This window comes from Diadema setosum, chromosome 20 (genome assembly GCF_964275005.1).
Source record: "Diadema setosum chromosome 20, eeDiaSeto1, whole genome shotgun sequence".
NCBI lineage: Eukaryota > Metazoa > Echinodermata > Echinoidea > Diadematoida > Diadematidae > Diadema > Diadema setosum.
In genome coordinates this window covers 1587817-1609947 of record NC_092704.1, presented here as the reverse complement: position 1 = coordinate 1609947, position 22131 = coordinate 1587817, and the positions used below count along the sequence as shown (strand labels likewise).

The window sequence follows — 22131 nt, the reverse complement described above, 5'->3', positions numbered from 1 at the left end:
TCCCCAACCTCATGTTTGATTTTTCCCATAAAAGGCATATCAGAGGAAATAAAATTTACTGGTAGACTAAAGAGAAAGAGTAATATCTTACAAGCACAACAGTGAAAGTTTGGGTAGAATTGGATGAAAATTTAGGAAGTTATGAAATTGTGAAGTTCAGCTAATTTTCTAGAAACAATTCTTGAACAGTCAATATGAATAGGCAAATAGTAAATTGGTGATATCATTCCGTCACACTTTGTCAAGATACTGTATGTAGGCCTACATGTATACATGTAGAATCATGAAATTTCCAGTTTTTAGATTTGAAATGTAATTATGCCCCAGTCTCAAATCATGCTATATCTTACTGATCATTATTTTGAAGTTAAACATTCTGTTTTATACTTTTCTAAATATTGAATTGTGGCCTTTTATTATATATTAATGGAAAATTGTGAGGTGATGACATTCATTGCTCATTGCTTGTCATATTTTACTTTTTCTGTTCTTGTCTGTGAACATATATTTTTGCTGTTTTTATGAGTTGCAGTTTGTTATTTCAAAGGTTCATCAATCCTAAAACAAAATCAGGTTTGTTATTCTGTAGATTTTTTTTTATTACACACCTTCTTTTCATTTGTGGAGTAACACACCTTATTTCATTTTTTTGATCAAAGAACATCTAGGTATGGGGAATTTGCATGTTTAGGAATAATGAACCTTCAGAATAATGAACTTTACCCATTTGTATGTGTCTCTGTATCTATATTTGGCTCAGATTGTCTGTATACTTGTTTTAAGAAGGAACAAATGGTTAAAGGTCCTGTTCACTTTTGGGAGCAATGATTTCAAAAATTTTGTCAAGATATCAAATTTATGCATACACTGTATGTGTAGGTCTGTTGTGTTACAAAACATCCTACCATTTATTTATTTATTTTTTTTTTGCAATAAAGCCTGAAATATAAGGAGATATCGGTATTTTTCTCAATAAACCATAACTTGTAGATGGTTTGTATATTCAACAATGCTTAACATCGATTATACAGATTCAAATTTTTACAGTGGTTGTTTCTATTAATCTATCCCTAACTCTAATGTTAGAACTATTTTAAAGCACTAATGCTTGGTTTTTGTTTCATCTGCAAATGGTAAATTATGCCTTTAATTTATTTTACCAATATGAGTGCAGAAGCTTTCCAAGTTTGATCAAGTGCATGGGGACATTGAGGGCTGACTTCAGATTATTTTTGTTTTTCCTTTCTGCCAAGTTCCCGAAGTGGATGATGATGGGAACATGGCGCTAGTGGAGCTAAAACCTCCCCAGCCGTGGGAGACCGATGCCAGAGCAAAGGAGCCCCTCCGTCCTGGTGAAGTTAAGGTGAGTGACCCTTTTGTACCCTGTTTAAGAGTCCTCCTGAAACACAGCGCAACTTCCGAAGATCATGCATGTTTACCTCAGACACCTGGGACTCTAAATGGACACAGCACAAAACTCAAAGCATGATTCTGGAGTGAGTTTGTGGAGATAAATGACAGCTGGGCAAGTATGCATTGATATGCGTGCACTATAACTGTCCACTCCTCTCAAGGGGAAACACATGGCCAAGGGTTGCCATAGAAATGTGTTCTGACTCAAAGCTACAGTGTACATGACCAGATCGTCTAAATGGGGGTCTCTCTCACCCATGCTAGGTTACTTCTTAGTCAGTTCTACCATGCTTTTACATCTGACATGTCTTCCAGAGGTTCTCCGGGTAAAGGGGACTAAATATAAGCAAGGCTTATCGTGATGTGAGTACTTTACAAAATCTTCGTTGATTCTAACACAATTTCAAATAAATCTTTTTTTTTGGTATTAACTCTCAACTTACATATTTTTTTAAAGATAATATTTAATTTTACTCTTTTGAATTGATTCTAATTATCAGTGTTCTTGGTATATATACTGGACTTGCTTGTTTTTTTAATCATGCTTTTGATTCATTTGCAATTTGTTTGTATACTGTGCGTACTGATGTGAATGTTTCAAACTTGTAGATTTGCATTGCTACTCCACTATTCAGCCTCTTGCTGCCATGGAAGTATTTTGATAAACCAAATTGAATTGAATTGAATTGAATTGAATTGGATTGAACTGAAGATTTTGTATTAAATCCAACTTGCTATTTTCTATTATTTTGATAAACCAACTTGAAATTAATGGAATGGAACTGAATTGAAGATGTTTTGATAAAGTATTCTGAATTGAATTGAATTGAATTGAATGGTTTTGTTAATCATACCTATTTGTGTCAACAAAAAGTTCATACATAAATCTGTATAATATTGTTTCACTTTATGTGAAAATGCATGCAGTGTACCCTGACATCATAAAAGAAAGTCATTTGGATTTCGCTAGAATACCTTTGTGATTAGAATGTCTTGGTAGAGAAGTCAATTATGCCTATGACATGAAGCCTACCTCTTTTGAGAATATTAATTTACATATCAATTCCAAGTTCTGTAGGAAACACCAGACTCCTGATCTACCCTTAACTATACGGTCTTGATCTTTGAATGGACAAGTAGCGATCTGTTTAAGATTACTTTTGATGTCAAGTGCCATCATGGGGAATATCAAAATGCCACCAAAGTGCTATTCAAGAACAGAAGAGAAAATATAGTAACAGCTGGGCAGACAAACAGACTCTGTGTATATCGAAATTTTCTTAAGTTCATGTCTGCTTTTGTTCATTCTTGTCTCGCCCACTTTATTAAAGGTGAAATCCAGTCCAAATATAAGTTAGTCTTATAAGAAAGAGTAAAATATTACGAGTTCAATGGTAAAATTTTTGCTTGAAATTGGGTGAAAAATAAGGAGGTTATGACATTTTGAAGTTTTGCTAATTTTTCAGGAAACAGTTCTTGAATGGTCAATATGAATATGCAAATAGCAAAGTGAACCTGTCATACCCTCCCAAATTGCCATATAGTTTGTACATACAATTTTGAAATTTCCAGTTTTTCATTCAAACACAAATATGCCCGAGGCTCAAATCCTGATATCTCTAACTGATCACTATTCTGAAGTTATTCAACCAGGAATAACATTATATTTTAGACTTAAATTACAGAAACATTGAATTTTTGTCATGGTTTGTACACGATCAATGGAAAATTGTGAGGTTATGGCATGGTCAGCTCACTCATTTGCATATTCATATTCACTGTACAAGAACTTTTTCTCTGAAATAAGCAAAATTTCAAAATTTCATAACTTCCTTATAAATTTTTCATCCGATTTCAGTCAAATGTTTTCCATTGAATTTGTAAGATTCTACTCTTTTTTATCAGACTAGCTTGTTTTTGGACTGGATTTCCCATTTAAAGGGGAATTATACTCAAATATATACATATAACAGTCACTATGAATAGTGGCCTCCAAGGCAGGTTTGACTGTACATGGGTATTGAGTGAATGCTGCAATATTGCTAGAATACATCAATTTGAGGAAAATTTGACAATTTGTTGAGATTTTAAAGTTTCACTGTGCCATTGCTGGATGGGAAGACTACAACACTTTGAGACATCACTGCAGGACAATATCTACACCAAATAGAGAGAATTCCACAAAATTTCATTTTTTTAAAATGAAGAGTACACATTCTCTTAACCTGTTCCTTACGGGAACCTGGTTTACCAGGTTCCCGTGGGAGCAACTGATATACGGGAACCTGGTTTACCAGGTTCCCAAAATGAAGACAAGGGTGCCTGCTTCAGTGACCTAAATCCACGTTTCTTTGTGTTAAAATGCTCAGAAAAGTGGGTTTGATGAAAAGATCAGAGTTTATTCTATCAGGATTTGTTCTCCTGCTGTTTAAAAAAGGGGGTTTTACAGTATTATGTACCTTTTCCTGATTTAGTGTTTTGCTTGTTCTGCTGTAAACTCGTACGAACATGTACATAATGATCAAGGCTGAGATCAGTTAGAAATGCGGGTTCGCTGACCCCAGTCACCTCATTCAGGTACCTGGTTTTGCGTAGAACAAAAGATTCTGAGAGCTCATCAGCGCACGCTCTATTTATACCTCGCACCCGATCGATATTTCCATTGTTCACGGGCACATGTAGTTGACCGTAGAAAGGGGGACACAATGAACCACTTGACTGCCTTCAAACAGCTGTATTACCAACCTGTGTGCCTCTCTGTCGACGAGCGAAAAGAATCTCGTTTGGGGGCATTAATAGTCCAGTCAAAATATGAAATGACCCACAACTAATTGCAACAGAAACGATTCCACTTGCATTTGACCCAGAAGAGCTATCAAAATAACATATTAAAAGTTCCCTAAAATTCGAGTGGTGGATCAGTGTCTAATTTGCATAAATTCAAAATGGCCGCCATACAACCTATGCCTATATCTGGGGATATGTAACCCACAGAAAGTAAATTCCGGTGTCTAATCCTATGTTTTTTAGGTCAAGGAATACAATTATGTTATGTATAGCAACTTTCAAACATCCTTTTATATAGTTTTTGCATATATTTGCATATAATTACATGCAAAATGTCCGCCATATTGCCTGCGCAAGCCCGTATCTTCGTATATCATTAATGTAGTACACTCAGGAATAAGTCGCTATATATCTGGACATAAAACCCGCAGAAAATAGATTCTGGTGTCTAAACATAGATGTTTTTTAGGTCAGGGAATACAATTATAATATAAGCAGTAACTTTCAAACTTCCCTTTATACATTTTTTGCATATATTTGCATTCAATTAAATGCAAAATGACCGCCGTAGTGCCACTACAGGCTTATCGTCGCTGGGGCGACAAGACCTCGTATCTCAAAAATGTCAAATGTTCAGGAGAGCCAAAAAACATGGCGGCCAAAGCACTATACTGAATGGGATAGCCGTTCCTTTGACATGCCGTGGTGGCTTCATTTTGGGGGTAAGACAGCTGGGATTTGGACAGGACATCACTTAACCGATTATTTGACCACTAATGCAAAAAAGTCATTTTCACCAAAATTTGAGATACAAGGTCTTGTCACCCCAGCGACGTTATATTTCTATCTGTAAAAGGTACCTAGTGATGGTGTCTGTGGTCTTAATTTTACTACTGAGAATCACTGATGTAGAATACGTTCCACTCAGGAATAGTTACCTACATGTATATTTCACTAAAAATTTGCATATATTTATACATAAATCTATTCAAATTACCGTGAATATGATTTCAGATATACGAATACAAGCTGCAGAACGTTATTTGCACTGTAATGTCTCATCTAAGATACCAAGGGAAAATTGTAAATACCATTTAAACCCTTGATGATTATCCTACACCTAGTGTGTATATTCTTGCATTTATTAAAAGTATTGTATTACATTGTACTCACATTTTCTTGAGATACAGCCTCAAAACAGAAAACAACTGTAAGTAGCATCAAATAGAATTTGTATCTTTATTCAACTGTAAATTAAACTTATCTTCCAAAGTGTGCTCAATAGGTACACAAATATTAAAGTCTAAAATCATGTAGTAGGAATTGTTAAAATATTTCATGATTGCATGATATTTAATGTATTATGTTTTGTAATTTGCCCTCATGTTCACTGCTTATTACTTGTGTCTATGTTGCAATTCTTTATTTCTTCTCTTTTTTTTTTTGCCAAAGGGGGGGGGGGGGGCATGTCATTAAGTTCATGATTATAGATAAGCTACTCTACAAAAGTTTAATGAGTTTGGACATATCTCATATAGCTTTCAAAGTGTGCTTACGGTACACAAAAATTGGTCTTAAATCATTCAGCAGGTTTTTTTTTTTTCCAAACATCTTTTTTCTTACCTGCGATGATTTACATCCATGTTTAGTTGATACTTGTGTCCTTTGTTGCAAAAGTTTTTGGTAAAGGCATGTTTATCAATGAGCAACATATGACTGTGATAATTTGTATGGAAGTGGATTTAGTCATATTTTTGCACGGTTTCACCCAGTGACTCACTGAAAATGTAAAACATTGTGATTTACAGCCAGATACAAAGAAAAGGAAAAAAAAAAGGAAATGCCTTAACATTTCTATTACTAGTACTCTGGATTCATCAGTTGATCAATACAAACAGCATCCTTCTCATTGGCTTCAAGCTCATACAACACATATAAATTCTTATAAGTCTTACTTTCACCATTTTTCGTGTTGTATCTGCAGCTTTATTAAACGAAATGTTTCCTATTGCATTGAGGCTTCGCACTAATAACATTTTCACCAACACACAGTTGTTGTTTTTTAGAAATGCGAGCAGCATAAGTCAGATAAAAAACAAAATACATAACATCATTTTCTGTTCCTAACCCTTCCAAAAGGTCCCTTCCCTCTACCTCGGTAGCAGCTTTTCTTCAAGTTAAACAGTGGAAGGAAAATGACATACAATCATTGGAATTGGGACGATTTGAGGAAGATGTTTAATCAAAACTATGTTCTGATCACTACAGACAAAGCTGCAGCTATTAAGGAACTCCTGAAGAAAGTCTGATGCAACTGCAAGACAGGATGTTAGCAACTGGCAGTGTATAGTTGCAGGGCAAGCAGATTTGACTGCACACAACCCACACCAGTGTCAGATGCGGGCCATTATACTGCAGACACTTGCAATGTTTCTAAAATATGTGAGGAGTGAGATTATGCTGTTCTAATTGGTGACTAGGAATAAGAAGCATTCTCGAAAGACATCGACACAGTTTACAACAAACGTGAGACTTACCACGCTTCAGTATGAAATGGAGCCGAGATCCTGTTTGCTTTAAATTAATCAACTGCAATTTCACACCATCCTAGTCCAGAATTTGTGGTAAACACATAAAACACTGTGAGTGTAAGCTATAGTTTTGTATACTCTTTTTTCACTTTTATCATTGATCTCTATTTTGAGAGATCACATTACATACCTTAGTATCTGTATTATCACAAGCTAGAAAATGAAAATGATGTACAGGAAACGAAAGTTTTCTTGAAATCAAGTGACTTTGATCCATTAGATTTTACACTCATCTTAGCCAAAGGTTCAAGACAGCAAAAAAGGTTCAAGCTAATATTGCAAATAGCCATCATTTATATTCTACTGTCCGGTCGTCGGTCATGCATACATTTTCAACTAGAAATGTCGCTATGGCGACTGATGCCTCCGCCATAATGCATGATTCTCCCAATAGGCGTATAGTACAATGTCTTCACAATGTGTGATCCATGACAGTTTCACATAACTGGCAAAATATTGAAATGACAGGTTTATCAGAAATGTCTTGTGGATTTTTTATAATTTTCTAAGAGTGCAGGCACACATATTTGGGGAATTGAGAATTTTTGCTTGAATTCTGACGGACCCTTTTTGTAAGTTTATGCACTGGGTAATTTCCAAGGTATGAAGAAAGAGTGTTAATGACGGTACAAAATAGACTTTTTTTTTGGGGGGGGGGGGGGGGGAGGGGCATTGAAACCTGGCCTTTGACCCTTAACCATTGACCTTCTGGCTCGAAATATCCCGGAGAATCTCCATTAGGTAATGCATGTATCAAGTTTAATAATAATAATAATAAGGTCTTATTTACCCAGGGTAGCCTCTTCAGTGTTGCCACTGCTCTACCAGAGGGCCCTGCTATTATTATTACCCTAGCGTTGCCAGGTACCCATTTATACACCTGGGTCGAGAGGGACACAGTGGGTAAAATCATCTTGTCCAAGGACATAAGCACTGGGCGGGATTCGAACTCGGGTCCTCCTATCGGGAGTCGGGAGTCTTATCCACTATGCCACAGCGCCCCCACTTTTTGAGAAAGTTTGAAACTAATAATGCAAGCATTGCATATACTAGTATATGAGGGAAATAGTAACATTTTGAGGAGTTGACCGTGACCTTTGACCCCTGACTATTGACCCATGACCCCTAAATTCCCTAGATAATCCCTGCTAGTCAGTACATGCGTATGTACCAAGTTCCACAAATATACATTGAACCATTTGCGAGAAAAGTGATATTGCAACATTTTCATCTAACCTTTCACCTTTTGACCTTTGACCTTATGACATGAAACTCTGTCTGGAGAATCTTTACGCAGTAGTACATGTCCACACCAAGTTTCAAGAAAATACCTTTGGGCATTGCATAGATATGGGGGAAATTGCAACATTTGTAGCATTTGACCTTGACCTTTTGACCTTTTAACCTCTTGCCAATGTCACTAAAATCTACTCAACTTATTGTCCCATCATACATCACACTTGGACCAAGTTTGGTGAAAGCTGCTTCATCCAGTTTTGAGTTATCACATAAACAGATAAATTTTAGGATTTGACCTTGATCTTTGACCTTTGACCTCTGTCTGATTTCACTGAAAAACTAATCAAGTAATTGTCCTATCATACATCATCCTCCAACAAAGTTGGGTGAAATTTGCTCCATCCAGTCTTGAGTTATCGGGTAAACGGATACAATTTCATGATTTGACCTTGACCTTTGACCTTTGACCGTTAGCCGATTTCACCCCAAATTTAAACAAATAATTGCCCTATCATACTTCATACTTGGACCAAGTTTGGTAAAATTCCAGTAAATATTACTCAAGTTATCGCGTAAACGAAAGCGGACGGACGTACGTACGGACGTACGGACGGACGGACGGACAACCCGAAAACATAATGCCTCCGGCACCACTTCGTGGCGGAGGCATAAAAACCATTTCCAGGTTCTCTTTAAAAAAACCCCATGTAATGACAGATTTTCAACAAACTAGGCAGGTAGCATCCCAAGGATGATAGACTTTCAAGGTGTTCAAATAGACACCATATTCCAAAAGGTCCCAGAACCCCGAAATTAAGGAATCTATTATAAAAAAAAAAACTCCCCTCACACACACACACACACACACACACACACACACACAAGTAGAACCAAGTGTAATAGAGCTAGGTATAATGTACAAAGTTGAATATCTTGGAGATTGCATATAGATTTAAGTTTACTTTCGCAGTTTAACTTGTTTTCGAAATATGACACAATATGTATATATATATATATATATATATATATATATATATGAAGAGTTTGTTTGCAAAAACCGATAAGTCCATATTTGTCAAATGGAGATATGTGCGATTAAAGGTCAAGAAAAATAAAGAGAATAATAAGAAAACTTTTGCTTCTTTTGACCATAACTTCAAAAATATACCTTTATATATAATGACCAATATATCATTTAAAAGGTATTATTTTGTACTTTATGACAGAAACCGTACTTCAAAATCTTCTAAAATGGACTTATCGGTTTTTTCAAACAAACTCTTCATATATATGATACTTGTAATCCATTCATCTTTCTCCACAATTGTCATTGTCGATCCTGAGGAAGATGAATGTATCCGTCGAAAATTTGGTCTGAATAAATAGCACTGTTGAACTGAAATGCATTACCACCATACTTCGTCATCTATTATATATATATTATTACGGGTACCATCTACCCCAACCCCCCCCCCCCTCCACCCCATGCCACAGGATGCCCAAAGACACCTTAAATATTACCTATAGGTGTGGACGCCTTGGGGCTGGGACCAAATTATTGGGGGCCACTTTTGATTTTTGATCCTCTATTTGAAAACATATGGTCAAATTTTCAACAAACTTAGTACTGTAGGTGCATTTATCGCTAGTGTCATGAATATATGAACATCATGCCTCCCTGGGCCATGGAGGTCCCTAAAGGCTTGTAGATATGGCCCTAGAAGTTCCCAAAATCTTCCAATTTCCTCTCTCCCAAGTAATAGTCTGTAAGAATGCATGGAAGGTGAACTTGAGATACTCGAGTGAGGGCTGGACCCCTGGGTCTTTTATTCAGAAAGTGAGTGAGTGACATGGTATCCTGATATGACAAGAACATTCTCTAAACAAATGTCCAAACTCATGAAACTTTTGTAGAGTAGCTTATGGATATAAGCTACTCTTAATTTGAATAGATTTATGTATAAATATATACAAATTTTTAGTGAAATATAGGTAATTATTCCTGATTGGAACGTTTTCTACAACAGTGACTTTCAGTAGTAAAATTAAGACCATAGACACCACCACTGGGTACCTTTTACAGGTAGAGATTATAAGCATGTAGAGGAATTATGGTGGCCATTTTGCATTTATTGAATGCAAATATATGCAAAAAAATGTATAAAGGGAAGCTTGAAAGTTACTGCTAATATCATAATTGTATTCCCTGACCTAAAAAAACATAGGTTTAGACACCAGAATATATTTTTTGTGGGTTTTATGTCCAGATATATAGCGACTTATTCCTGAGTGTACTACATTAATGGTATACGAAGATACGGGCTTGCACAGGCAATATGGCGGCCATTTTGCATGTAATTATATGCAAATATATGCAAAAACTATATAAAGGGATGCTTGAAAGTTGCTACAGATAACATAATTGTATTCCTTGACCTAAAAAACATAGGTTTAGACACCGGAATTTACTTTCTATTGGTTACGTATCCCGAGATATAGGCATAAACAGGTTGTATGGCGGCCATTTTGAATTTATGCAAATTAGACACTGATCCACTACACGAATTTTAGGGAACATTTAATACGTTATTTCAATAGCTCTTCCGGGTCAAATGCAAGTGGAATCGTTTCTGTTGCAATTAGTTGTGGGTTAACCCACTTTTTGTCGTATTTTGACTGGACTATAAAGGCACTCAGAGAATTGCGGAAGGAACGGGTTAAAAGGATTGTATGGTATTTGTTTGAGATAAAAATTCAGCTTTTTCCTTTTTGCTAGATACTAAGAAATCACATTTGTAGAAAGAGTTGAAAAGCATACAATTCTAAAAGAAATTTTGAAGGTTATTTGATAAAATCTATTTTGAAATGGCTGAAATATCCAAAAACAAAGTAAAACAAAGCACTCCTAATAAAGGGTGGGTCCCACATTTTATTAGAATCACTTTGTATTGGTATCTCTGCCATTTCAAAACCAATTTTCATCAAATGAACTTTGAATTCTTAATAGAATTATATGCTATTTCATATTCCCTCATTATCTAAAAAAAAAAAAACAATAATAAAAAAAACCAACAAAAAACATTGAAAACCTTGATCCCCATCTCAACCAAAACTGTACTACACCTTTAACATGTAACTGACATAAGTTAAGGGTAATATTGTTCCCTTGCCTTCTAAAATAAGGTAATAAAGGCAGTTGCTGTAATTTTATCATGCAAGAAAAATGGAAAAAAAAAGTAGGATTTTTACTATAAATTATTTTCTTCATACCGTTGTCCTGCAGTGATATCATAAACTCTTGTAGTCTTCTCAAATTCAGTGATGCCAACACTGAAAGTTCAAAAAAATGATAGTTTTTGAATGAATTTGTTCGATTTTCTTCAAACTTCACTGATGTGTCCTGTAAATATTGCTTCATTCACTCAATCAATATAATAATTATTACATTTGATTATCATTTTACTTTTGAGAGTGGAAACTTTAGTAAGTAATGCACATTTTTTCCATCTTTAATCCATAACCACTGCTATAATTAGCCTGCAAGACCCTCCTGGACCAAATAACTTTGCAATCATTTAGTCAAATTAAAGAGTTTCCTTTTTTTTTTGGGAAAATAGATTAAATGTCATTCGTGAACATTTTAAGTCTGTTATTGCATAAGGCAAAATGGAACCATTCCAGTGACACCCCACTTGTAACAATAACAAGGCAGATTTGTGAAGTTATGATCAGAATATCCTGAACTTCTCATTTTCTTAGTTATTTAGCAGCTTTAATCACAGATATCTCAACAAGATTTATTTAACTCGTTTTGCAATTAAACTGTTCAATTATGTACAATATTGAGTCAGATAATATGGACATAGGGAACCTTTCATGTCATAGCACTGTCCAGGGTCACCTGTGCTTTAACATATCAAGTCCATTTGAAACAGAAACATCAACTTTGATTGTTTTTTCTTTTAGTAGGACCCTCACAGTATGCTGGTAATTTTAAGATCACTTTACTTTAATTGTGCCATGTAGGGGCTTTTGATAATTTTGCAGCCAAAATAAACAAATATAGGATGGAAAGGCAAGATTTTCATACTGTGATCAGAAATACTGAAAGCGTAGTGTAAAAATTCTTGTTAACAAAGATAGACAAAACCAATAAAATGTGTTTCATGATGTTGATGGGTATAAGTCGCACCAGAACGTTATTGATATGCCATACATGTGTTCAAGGAGGTTATACTCCAGACCAAGATATGAATTGAGTGATTGCAGCAATATTAGAACAGGACATTGGTGAAGTTTGAAGATAATTAGACAATTTATTCAAAAGTTATACATTTTTCAAGTTTTGGTGCCACCTATCACCCGTCGAGAAGACTCTTATAGTAGAGCAGATAAGCCGAAGAATTGTGCAAAATTTGACTAAAGCATGAAAATTTCACCATTGTTAGTACATGCTATAAGATTAATTTTAAGATCGGGAGGTAAGTCTGAATTGACCTCTGCTGACCTTTAGAGGTCAATGACCTCAAAATCTAAGAAAATTGATATTTTGCGTCATTGGTTAATGATAAACACAGTAATGATGTACTAAAACTTAATATTTGTCACAGTGAAATTGTCTTTATGTTCCACAGAGCCCTGACAGGTTTCTACCTTTGACCTCTGATGACCTCCAGAGGTCAATGACCTCAAAATGTCAGAAAATTGATATTTTGCATCATTGGTTAATGATAAAACACAGTAATGATGTACTAAAACTTAATTTTTGTCACTGTGAAATTGTCTTTATATTCCACAGAGCCCTGACAGGTTTCTATCTTTGACCTCTGATGACCTTCAGAGGTCAATGACCTCAAAATGTCAGAAAATTGATATTTTAATGCGTCACTCATAACTGAAACACGATAATTATGTACTAAAAACTAATTTTTATAAGAGGAATTGCCTCAATGTTCCACTGAGCCTTTCGAGTCAGATTTCTACCTTTGACCTCTGATGACCTCAGATGACCTATGATGAGGCCAATGACCTCAAAATGTCAGAACATTGATATTTGGTGCAATTGGTTGATGACAAACATGATTTAGATGTTATATTCATTTGTATTACAATTGAATTGTTTTCCTATTCCACAGAGCAAGAGAAATTACTCACGTGTCTCTACCTTTGACCTCTGAGGAAGGTGACAGGTCAATGACCTCAAAATATCAGAATATTGATATTCTATGTATAGTCAATGGTCAACTTTGTAATACCCGATGTACAATCATTATTTTATGCTATAATAGAAGAATGTTGTCATTCCATGGAACATTGGTCATTAGCCTGTGTATTATATCCAACTTTGACCTCTCAGGACAATGAGAGGTCACTGAGGTCACATGTGTAGGCTTACCTGTATTGATGTTTGGCTTCATTGGTGTAATCGTAAATGCTTAATCATGTACAAATCACGCATTGATGTTTTGATCAAAGTATGTATGCATATTCCACAGAGCATTGGTTTATAATAACAGGTCTCTGAAATGTGAGAGGTCGTAATCAGAAATAAAGCTTAAGTTTCTTGAGTGATGGCAGTGACCTCAAATACAACTGTTATGTTTGGGTTAGTTATGTAGACTAGCAAATATGGCCATTATCTCGACACTCGAGGAAAACAAGGCCCACGAGACTGATATACAGAGTGTTTAATCTATTCAGTGTAAGTCTCATAGATCTTTTCCCCCATTTGTCGGACTCATTATGGGACTGGTTTGCCTAAGTGTCAAGCTCATGGGCAATATTTGCATAGTTTCCAGCTGGTGGGCCTGTATTGGCCAGTGTAAAGCTGGTGGGTTGTTACAGTATACGACTGCGATGAATGACTCATGGTCCTGGAGTATACAGTCCACAGCTGCGACATCATGGACCATCTTGAAAACTTCGACATACTGTGAGGCCCAACATGCATTCCACATGAAGCAATCCTGTGTATTGCAACTAGCTATTGCCATCCGAGACCTACCCAGGGAATAGATAAGCATTCATGGCAAACCATGGAGAAAGCGGATTGTGCAAAATATTTTGGAGTTCCAATAGGAGGCTCAGCTGGAATCAAATCGCCACAGCAGCTTAAAAAGGTTATACTTCAACCAAAGACTCTCTCCAGACGAAGATACGAGTATCATAAAGTTCAGGTGTTTTGCTACTCCATGCCGCACAGGACTGTCCTGGAATATGCATGCATCATCTGGGATCCATTCACCCAGGTGAAACATCATGAAGTTTGGAATGATCCAGAAAAGATATGCACTCTTTAGCTGCAATGACCATCATATGCAAAACAAGCAGTGTTACAGCCACACTTGAAAAACAAAACAAAGCAAAACAAAACAAAACTACAATGGCAATCCCTGTAAGAAAGTACAGCTCAGGCAAATTCAGCGATGATGTTCTGCATCAAGAACCCCACAATATCCACTCCGCAGGAAGTTGTGGCTCTATTGCTGCATTCTTCAAAAAGGGCAAATGACCAAAAATGTCAGGCATCATTTGCAAGAACACAAAGTAGGCCTACTCCCAAACAAGGTGGCGGCTACTCTCGGCCACTGTCTCTTGTATCTCTTTGAAACACTTCAGGAGAGAGATACTCAATATTCAGCTCTGTTATTAAAGATACATATGTCTCTCTTTTTGTTTTTGCAATTTGTTTGTTGTTTTTTGCTTCATATAGCTCTTTGAATACCTTCTTTAACCAATTAAGAAAAGGCTCCATGGCACAATATTACAAGATTACACAGTATAATGAAGAAGAAGAAGAAGAAGAAGAAGAAGAAGAAGAAGAAGAAGAAGAAGAAGGAGAATATGAAACGAGATCTGCTGTCAATGATGCAGAGCCAATACCAATCAGTTCCATGGCAGATCTTAGTCGGCACTGCAAAGGTTTGGATGTCTCTCTCTCTGTTGACAAAGGATATTCTAAAGCTCCAAGTAAGTCCATGGGGTGGTTTGCATTGTCTGGGCATAGAGGGTTGGGTTGGGTATATGAGGATATGATGCTTTGTTATAACAATTAGGTCTGAGATATCTATTTTTTATGTTTGTTTTGACCATCCCGCATGGATCTCCAACGAAAAGGAATGCTAATGTGTTAGACCCAGCCGCCACCGTGTTTTTTCAATAGATTTTGATATTACAGTGTAGTTGAGAAAAAAGTAACCGCTCATTGTCCTAGATGGAAGTCAAAATTGAACTGTGTGTGGAATACTCTGCATACAATTTTGGACACACACACACACACACACACACACACACACACAAAATGCATTTTTTTTTAAATATAATTATTATTTCATAAGCAGCAGGCCATTACAAACCAATGAGACCAGACATCAATATTCTTACATTTTGATGCATATCTTTCAATATCCTCCAGAGGTCAGAGGATCATCGCTAATGTTCATGTGAAATGAGTACACGCCTTTTGAATTGCTCACTTTTATTGCTATAGAAATACACAATATGTGCATCATGTCAATCATTAAATATTGTATCAGTTTCATTTTCAGTCTTGGATTATTTTTTCTATGTACAAATAAAATCGTGGCAAAGTAAACAACTTTCACATCAAAATATAAACGAGAATACTAAAAAAGAAATAGATGTAATAACGTGCAGGGCAAATACCAGGCCTACATCATCTTAAGGTATACAGGTGAAGGAAATCACCTTATTGATAAACAATTTACTTGACTGGGATAGCGACCACTGAACAATATTGTTTCTTAAAACTCTCTCTTCTTTTCAACAAGTGGAATAAAACACATGCACATACCGGGGCATTAGTTTGGAGGAGGGGTGGGGTGGTGGCAGGGATAGTTGACCCCCACCCCATTAAATTCTGAGATGTGGACTATGTTTTGTTGTTGTTAGTTTTTGTTGTTGCTTTTTGTTTTTTTGCTTTTTAGACAGAAAACTGCCCAAGTTTTTCACTTTAAGTGTGCATCGGATTGTTAAAATTTAATTCTGAAATGCAAAATCTCCCTTCTGTGAGAGGGGATTTCTCCTTTCGATAGACTCCTTCCCCCTGCTTGGTTCCTTCCACAGATATAATATACTTTGGGGAATGATAATTTCCCTTATTCTATGAAAAATGTTTTTAAGAGATATTTTTATTTGAATTCCAAAGATGAAAATGATTTCCTATATATGCACGATTGTTCATTTTGGAGGGCAAGAGGCATTTGCCCCACCTCCCGAGAAAATATGGGAGGGGGAATGGTTGGGACATAAAACTTTGCCTCCAAGTATTTCCTGAGATTGAGATTTTTTTTCTTCACTTTTTTGACAGAAAATGAATTGTCACTGAACATTTTAGCTATAGTATGCACCAGATTAAAAGGCAGAATCTCCTTTGCATAACCCCTCCCCCACACTATCTTTCGTTATGTCCCCTTCCATATACGCTCAGTGCTTTTGTCCCATTTTTGTTCTATATCATCACAAAGTATGTACTAGATCTTTAATTTCAGTTCCGACATATTAAAGAAAATCCCTCTTGTTGGAGGGGGTAGTGTATCTTTCAATTAACAATCCTTCCTCGGTTTCTACCCTTAGATTTGGTACACTCCTTTTACTGATAATTTCCCAAATATTCCATCATAAATGTGTATACTAGATTTTTTTTTTTTTAACATTTCTATTCTTACTGCAAAGGCTCCCTCGCATGGGAAGGATTTGGGGACAGCCCCTTTCATACCCTCTTCTCGCTGTATCAACCTCTCCTCAATGCATTGATTATGGCTACACATTTGGGTATGGACTTTTTTTTTTTTCAAAATGGTAGTTCAACCAAGAGTGGCACGAGATCATTGAATTGCAAACAAAAGAATGCAAAAGCTCCATAATGTGGGAGGGGGATACCTCCACTCACATCCTTCTGTCGATTGGTCTTCCTCCATAGATGGCTGACTTACTACACCTTTTTGATACAAATTTCGAGGTATTCCTTCAAAAGTGCCTGTGTGCCAGGTCGTTGAATCTCATTTCTCAAAATACAAGAGCTCTGTCGAATGGGAGTGGAATACCCTACCCTCGCCAACGCTGCGCTTCCTGGGTTCCCATCCATATAGACTTGGTACACCTTGGTGATCCATAATTTTCCAAATATTCCCCAAAACGTATGCATCAGATTCTCAAAAAAAAAATCGTCTTTGGGAGGAGGGTAGGTGAGATGCGCCCACACCCCATCAACTTCCGTGTAAGTGATGACGCACACATTAAACAATAGCTACACTGAATCACTGATTTCAGGTCTAAACCTGCAAAAATCCAATCCCCCACCCACATCCTCCCCCTCCCCCTCCGCTTCATTCCTTTGCACCATGAACTTATGCTTTTACATATTTTCCAAGTTCCCCCCCCACGCGAAAACAGATCGACACCCCTTGCTCTGTGCACATACCCGACTTAGATAATTACCTGAAAAGTTCTGCGGAATGAGTAGCCACTTTTTTGGTAACAGAAATGCATGGTTTGTAAGCCCTACATTATAAACAATTATTAACTATTAACTATCGCAATATCAATATTAACATCCTCACATTTCATTCGAGGTATTTGACCTTGTGTGATTTTCATAGGTGAACGGTAATGGCTCGTTAATAAACAGGGCCTACGAGTGCTCTCTAAAACATGATCATGTTTACCATTGATGATGCCAAACTATTCTGATACTTTGAGGTCATTGACCTCTCGAGATCATCAGAGGTCAAAGGCAGAAACTCGTCTGTGTGCCTTGGAATATGAAGACGATGTCATTGTACACAGATATGCTTGTTTTGTACATCCGTACCATGTTTGACCTTTCCCAATGACGTCATACTTCAATATTCTGATATTCTGAGGTCATTGACCTCTCAAGGTCATCAGAGGTCAAAGGTAGAAACCTGTCTGCTCTTTAGAATATGAAGACAACTTTTCATTGTAAGACAGATAATTATGCTTGTTTTGTACATCTTAACAATGGTTACCATTAACCAATGACATCACAGATCAATATAATATTTTGAGGTCATTGACCTCCAAAGGTCATCAGAGGTCAAAGGTTAAAACCTGTCAATGCTCTGTGGAATCAGAAAATGGTTTCCCTGAAGTATAGATGCATGTTTAGTGCATCATAACCACATGTATCATTCACAAATGTCTAAAAACATCGATATTTTGATATTTAAAGTTCATTGACCTCTGGAGGTCATCAGAGGTCAAAGGTAAAAACCTGTCAGTGCTCTGTTGAATCTGGAAATGATTTCTCCGTGGTATAAATGCATGTTTAGTGCAACATAACACATATATCATTTGCAAATGTCTAAAAACATCGATTTTCTGATATCTAAAGTACATTGACCTCTGGAGGTCATCAGAGGTCAAATCAGACTTACCTCCCAATCTTAAAATAAATCTTATGGTATGTACTAACACTGGTGAAAGTTTCATGCTTTAGTCAAATTTTGCACAATTCACGTGATTTTGAGGGCTTATCTGCTCTACTATTAACAGTTAGTGATAACGAGAATTCAACATATGTGCAATTTTTCTATAATGAAAGAGCATGTGACTTTCATCTCTCAGAAGGCAAGGGGAATAATATCACCCTTGATGTATGCCAGTAACAAGTGAAAGAAATTACTTAAATGAGTATTTTTTCTTTTTTTAAAGATTTTTTTTTTTAAATTTCCTGTCGTGTTGTGGTGAAGTCACTCAATCCACATATTTGGGTTTTATTTCCCTTGAAAACCTGCCTGCAATTCTTTCTCATGACAAATTTTTTATTGCCCAATAATTTCTATTTTTATTTGCCTATAAATTTGCTGTCCATGTCACATAGGCCCAAATAACCAGCACTAATTTCTATGGATGTAGATTTGGTTACAGCATAAATATACAAACAAACAAGTATTAGATCACATCTGTAGGGCCTATACACCTGTATATGTACAGTGACAGGGCGATCGTTAATGGCCTGTCAGGCATGCTAACCTGGAAACATTAAACTGCACATTACTTGAGTATATGAGACCATTCTGAAGCAAATAATTTTCACACAACAATAGATATAATGATGTACTCTTAAAGGATTGGAACAATCATCCTCCAGCATTCCCACTGATTCCCACTGATCAGGTACTAGCCATCCCCTTTAAAGATTGAATTCTTGATCGAAAATCTCTCGGTGATCAAACTACACACAGAAATAGGAGAAATACATACGCACAGCACTTGTGATAAATCTCATAATGTGTAACAGCACAGTAGTGCACAACTTTCACTGGAGGTTTATGCCTGAAAGCTGAGGGGGAAAACCAAGAGTTCATGCTAACATCTTTCATTTTCGATGATTATCATAAGTATTGTTCACATGGCTTTAAACTACAAGTGCTTAAATCCCAAGTGGCTTATCTTTTAAGTTTGGGAATGTTGTATGAACATAACTATTGTTACAACTCGTTACTGGGTGGACTTGCTTTTACAAACTAGAAAAGCACTCAGAGAGCGCAGACCTCTGTCAAGCCAGCAACTCATTCCCACCCTTACATGCATGCACTTTCCCAAAATAAAAGGCTTTTGTTTTGTGTCATTGCATGGCCCCTTGCCTGAGCAGAGCACGCGCTTTTGTGCGCGTATGTAAACCTCCAGTACGCGCAGCATGAACCCAAGTTTGTTGACCCTATATGCCAAAAGATGAAAAATCATTCAAAAATCAATAAAAATTCATGGATCACTATCAAGATTGAATAAGGTGTACCTTGCATCAATATCAACTTTTTATACAAGTTTCATCCAAATCCGTTTACAACTTTTTGACAGACAAACCAACCCTGATGATCATTCAACTTCACCCTTCCTTGGAGGAGGCAATAATGAGCATAACCTTGAATGGCTTGCTCATGAATGCTGGTATAGTTTAATAGTTTGGCCCCTTTTTTCAACTCAGTTCAGTGGGATTTGGCACTACAGGTTTACCCTTAGGCTGTGGGGTAACATGCAACACTGCACTCCTATGATCAACCAAAGTATATGCCAAAACTTGGTGCCATTTGATATATATTTTCATTTGTTGACACACTTCAGTACCCCCATGATTGTAAATGTGACTGTGCATCACAAAACAAACAAAAAGTCGCACCCCTTGATTTTACGTGACGACTCAAGAAAGGTAAAATGGGTCAACCAGTCGATTTTGAGTTTTCCATATTTTCTGAAAGAGCTAGTCTTCTTCTACATTATTCTTGAGTTTGGGATCATAAATTGAATGGGAAAGTGGGTTTTCAGCAGTTTTTCTACAAGCCCTTTTATGGTAGTCAGAGTATTGTGATCAGGGGGGTGTTTCATCAACGTTTGTCAGCGCTGACAACTTGAATCACCATAGTAACAGTCAGTGACCAGAGCATCTCAGCCAATCAAAACCAAGGATTTTGCTGAAATTGTCAGCACTGACAAGCAAACATTGATGAAACACCCCCCAGGTTCTTCTTAGAGGCCCCTTTCATTTCCTGAAAAGCCTTTTGCACCCTTTGCACTTTCAACATAAATAACTTTTGAAAGGCTGATGCTACTGCTCTGAAAGTTGACATCTATCATGGTCAGAATGTGATAACAGACCATGCTCTATTTCAGCTTAATCTGATAATCCCTTAATTATTGGTGCTACAGGGGTTAACATCAGCTATTTGTCCCATTCGTGGCACAGGTAGCATGGCTTAGTAAAGATTAAGCACTTGAATAGACCCTGTACTTCAGAGCATCTTTTCTCAGTTCACACTTTGCAGAGTGTGTGCTTTCTTTCCAATATTTAAATAGGTTAGGGGAATCCATTTGAATTTAGTCATACATCATTTTAAAGCTTAGAGTCTGCTCATTCAGAATCTGCCCTTAACTGAATATCCGTGTCTGGCGACTTTTTGTTTGTTTTGTGGTGCAGGGTCACATATAATGCATGGCATGATATTACTGAAAGGGGCAATATAATCATTGTAATGCATTACTCTTCCAGAAAGAAGCCATCTGTAAAATGGCATCTACATGTCATTCACATGGCATCCACATTAATGGAATTTTTGGCCTCATCATAATTCCTAACAATATTGAACCAAGGATAAGAAAAGAAATGGTTTCAGATTATAAATTACACAGAAAATTGTTGCAACACCACTTCTACTGTATAATTTTGGTAACACCAATTCATGTTGAGGGGTATTTTATCTGGTTCCTATTTTTGCAACAAACTTTTCATTTTGTTTTATATACTCAGCCAAAAAATGAAAACAAACACTTTTCAAGTTAATGAAAATCAATGTGTTATATGTGACAGCAGTTTATCGCGAACCTTTTTGGTAGAATAGTGTGATTAGGTGTGTCTTTAGAATCCCTTTTTCATTTCTGAAAAACCTTGTCGACACTCTTCACTTTCATCTCTAATAACTTTTGAAAGGATAGTGCTACTGCTTTGAAAGTTGGCATTAATTATGGACAGAATGTGTTAATGAGGCATGCTTAATTTCAATTAATTTGATAATCCCTTCATTGTTGTTACTCTGGTGGTTTACATCCTGTTTTTTTTGTCCCATTTATCGCACAGCCAGCACGGTTTGGTAAAGATTAAGCGCTTGAATAAGACATGGTACTTCAGAGCCTCTTTTCTCAGTTCACACTTTTCCTGAGTGTGTGCCTTCTTTCCAATATTTAGATAGGTTAGGAGAGTCCATTTGATTTGAGTTATACATCATTTTAAAGCTTAAAGTCTGCTCTTTCAGAATATGGTCTTAACTAAAAATTCATGTCTGGCAACTTTTTGTTTGTTTTGAGGTGCAGGGTCACATATACCATATCAAAGGTAATTTAATTGGCTATTAAGCTAGTAGGTTAACACAGAGGGAAACTTTATGCATGGGTGAACACATTAATTTTTGCCCTCCAAGGCACAAAAGTTAAAATTGCAAATTTGACATGCTGTCTTTCATTTGGCAATGCCAGTCAAGATAACAATGACAACAAAAAGCTACATTCCTGTAGTTTAACATGATAAGAGACATGAATGAAATGGCAAAAACAAGTTTTTGTTCTC

At 36.5% G+C, this 22131-nt stretch overlaps 1 protein-coding gene across 1 annotated transcript in view; it reads left to right on the top strand.

Annotated features, from left to right (window-relative positions):
• The window catches only part of LOC140243984 (cytidine monophosphate-N-acetylneuraminic acid hydroxylase-like), a 109588-nt gene that overhangs the window by 5148 nt on the left and 82309 nt on the right, over positions 1–22131 (top strand). The window contains exon 3 of the mRNA XM_072323646.1: positions 1254–1363. Coding sequence (XP_072179747.1) covers positions 1254–1363 — 110 coding nt within the window. The remainder of the gene's footprint in view (positions 1–1253; positions 1364–22131) is intronic.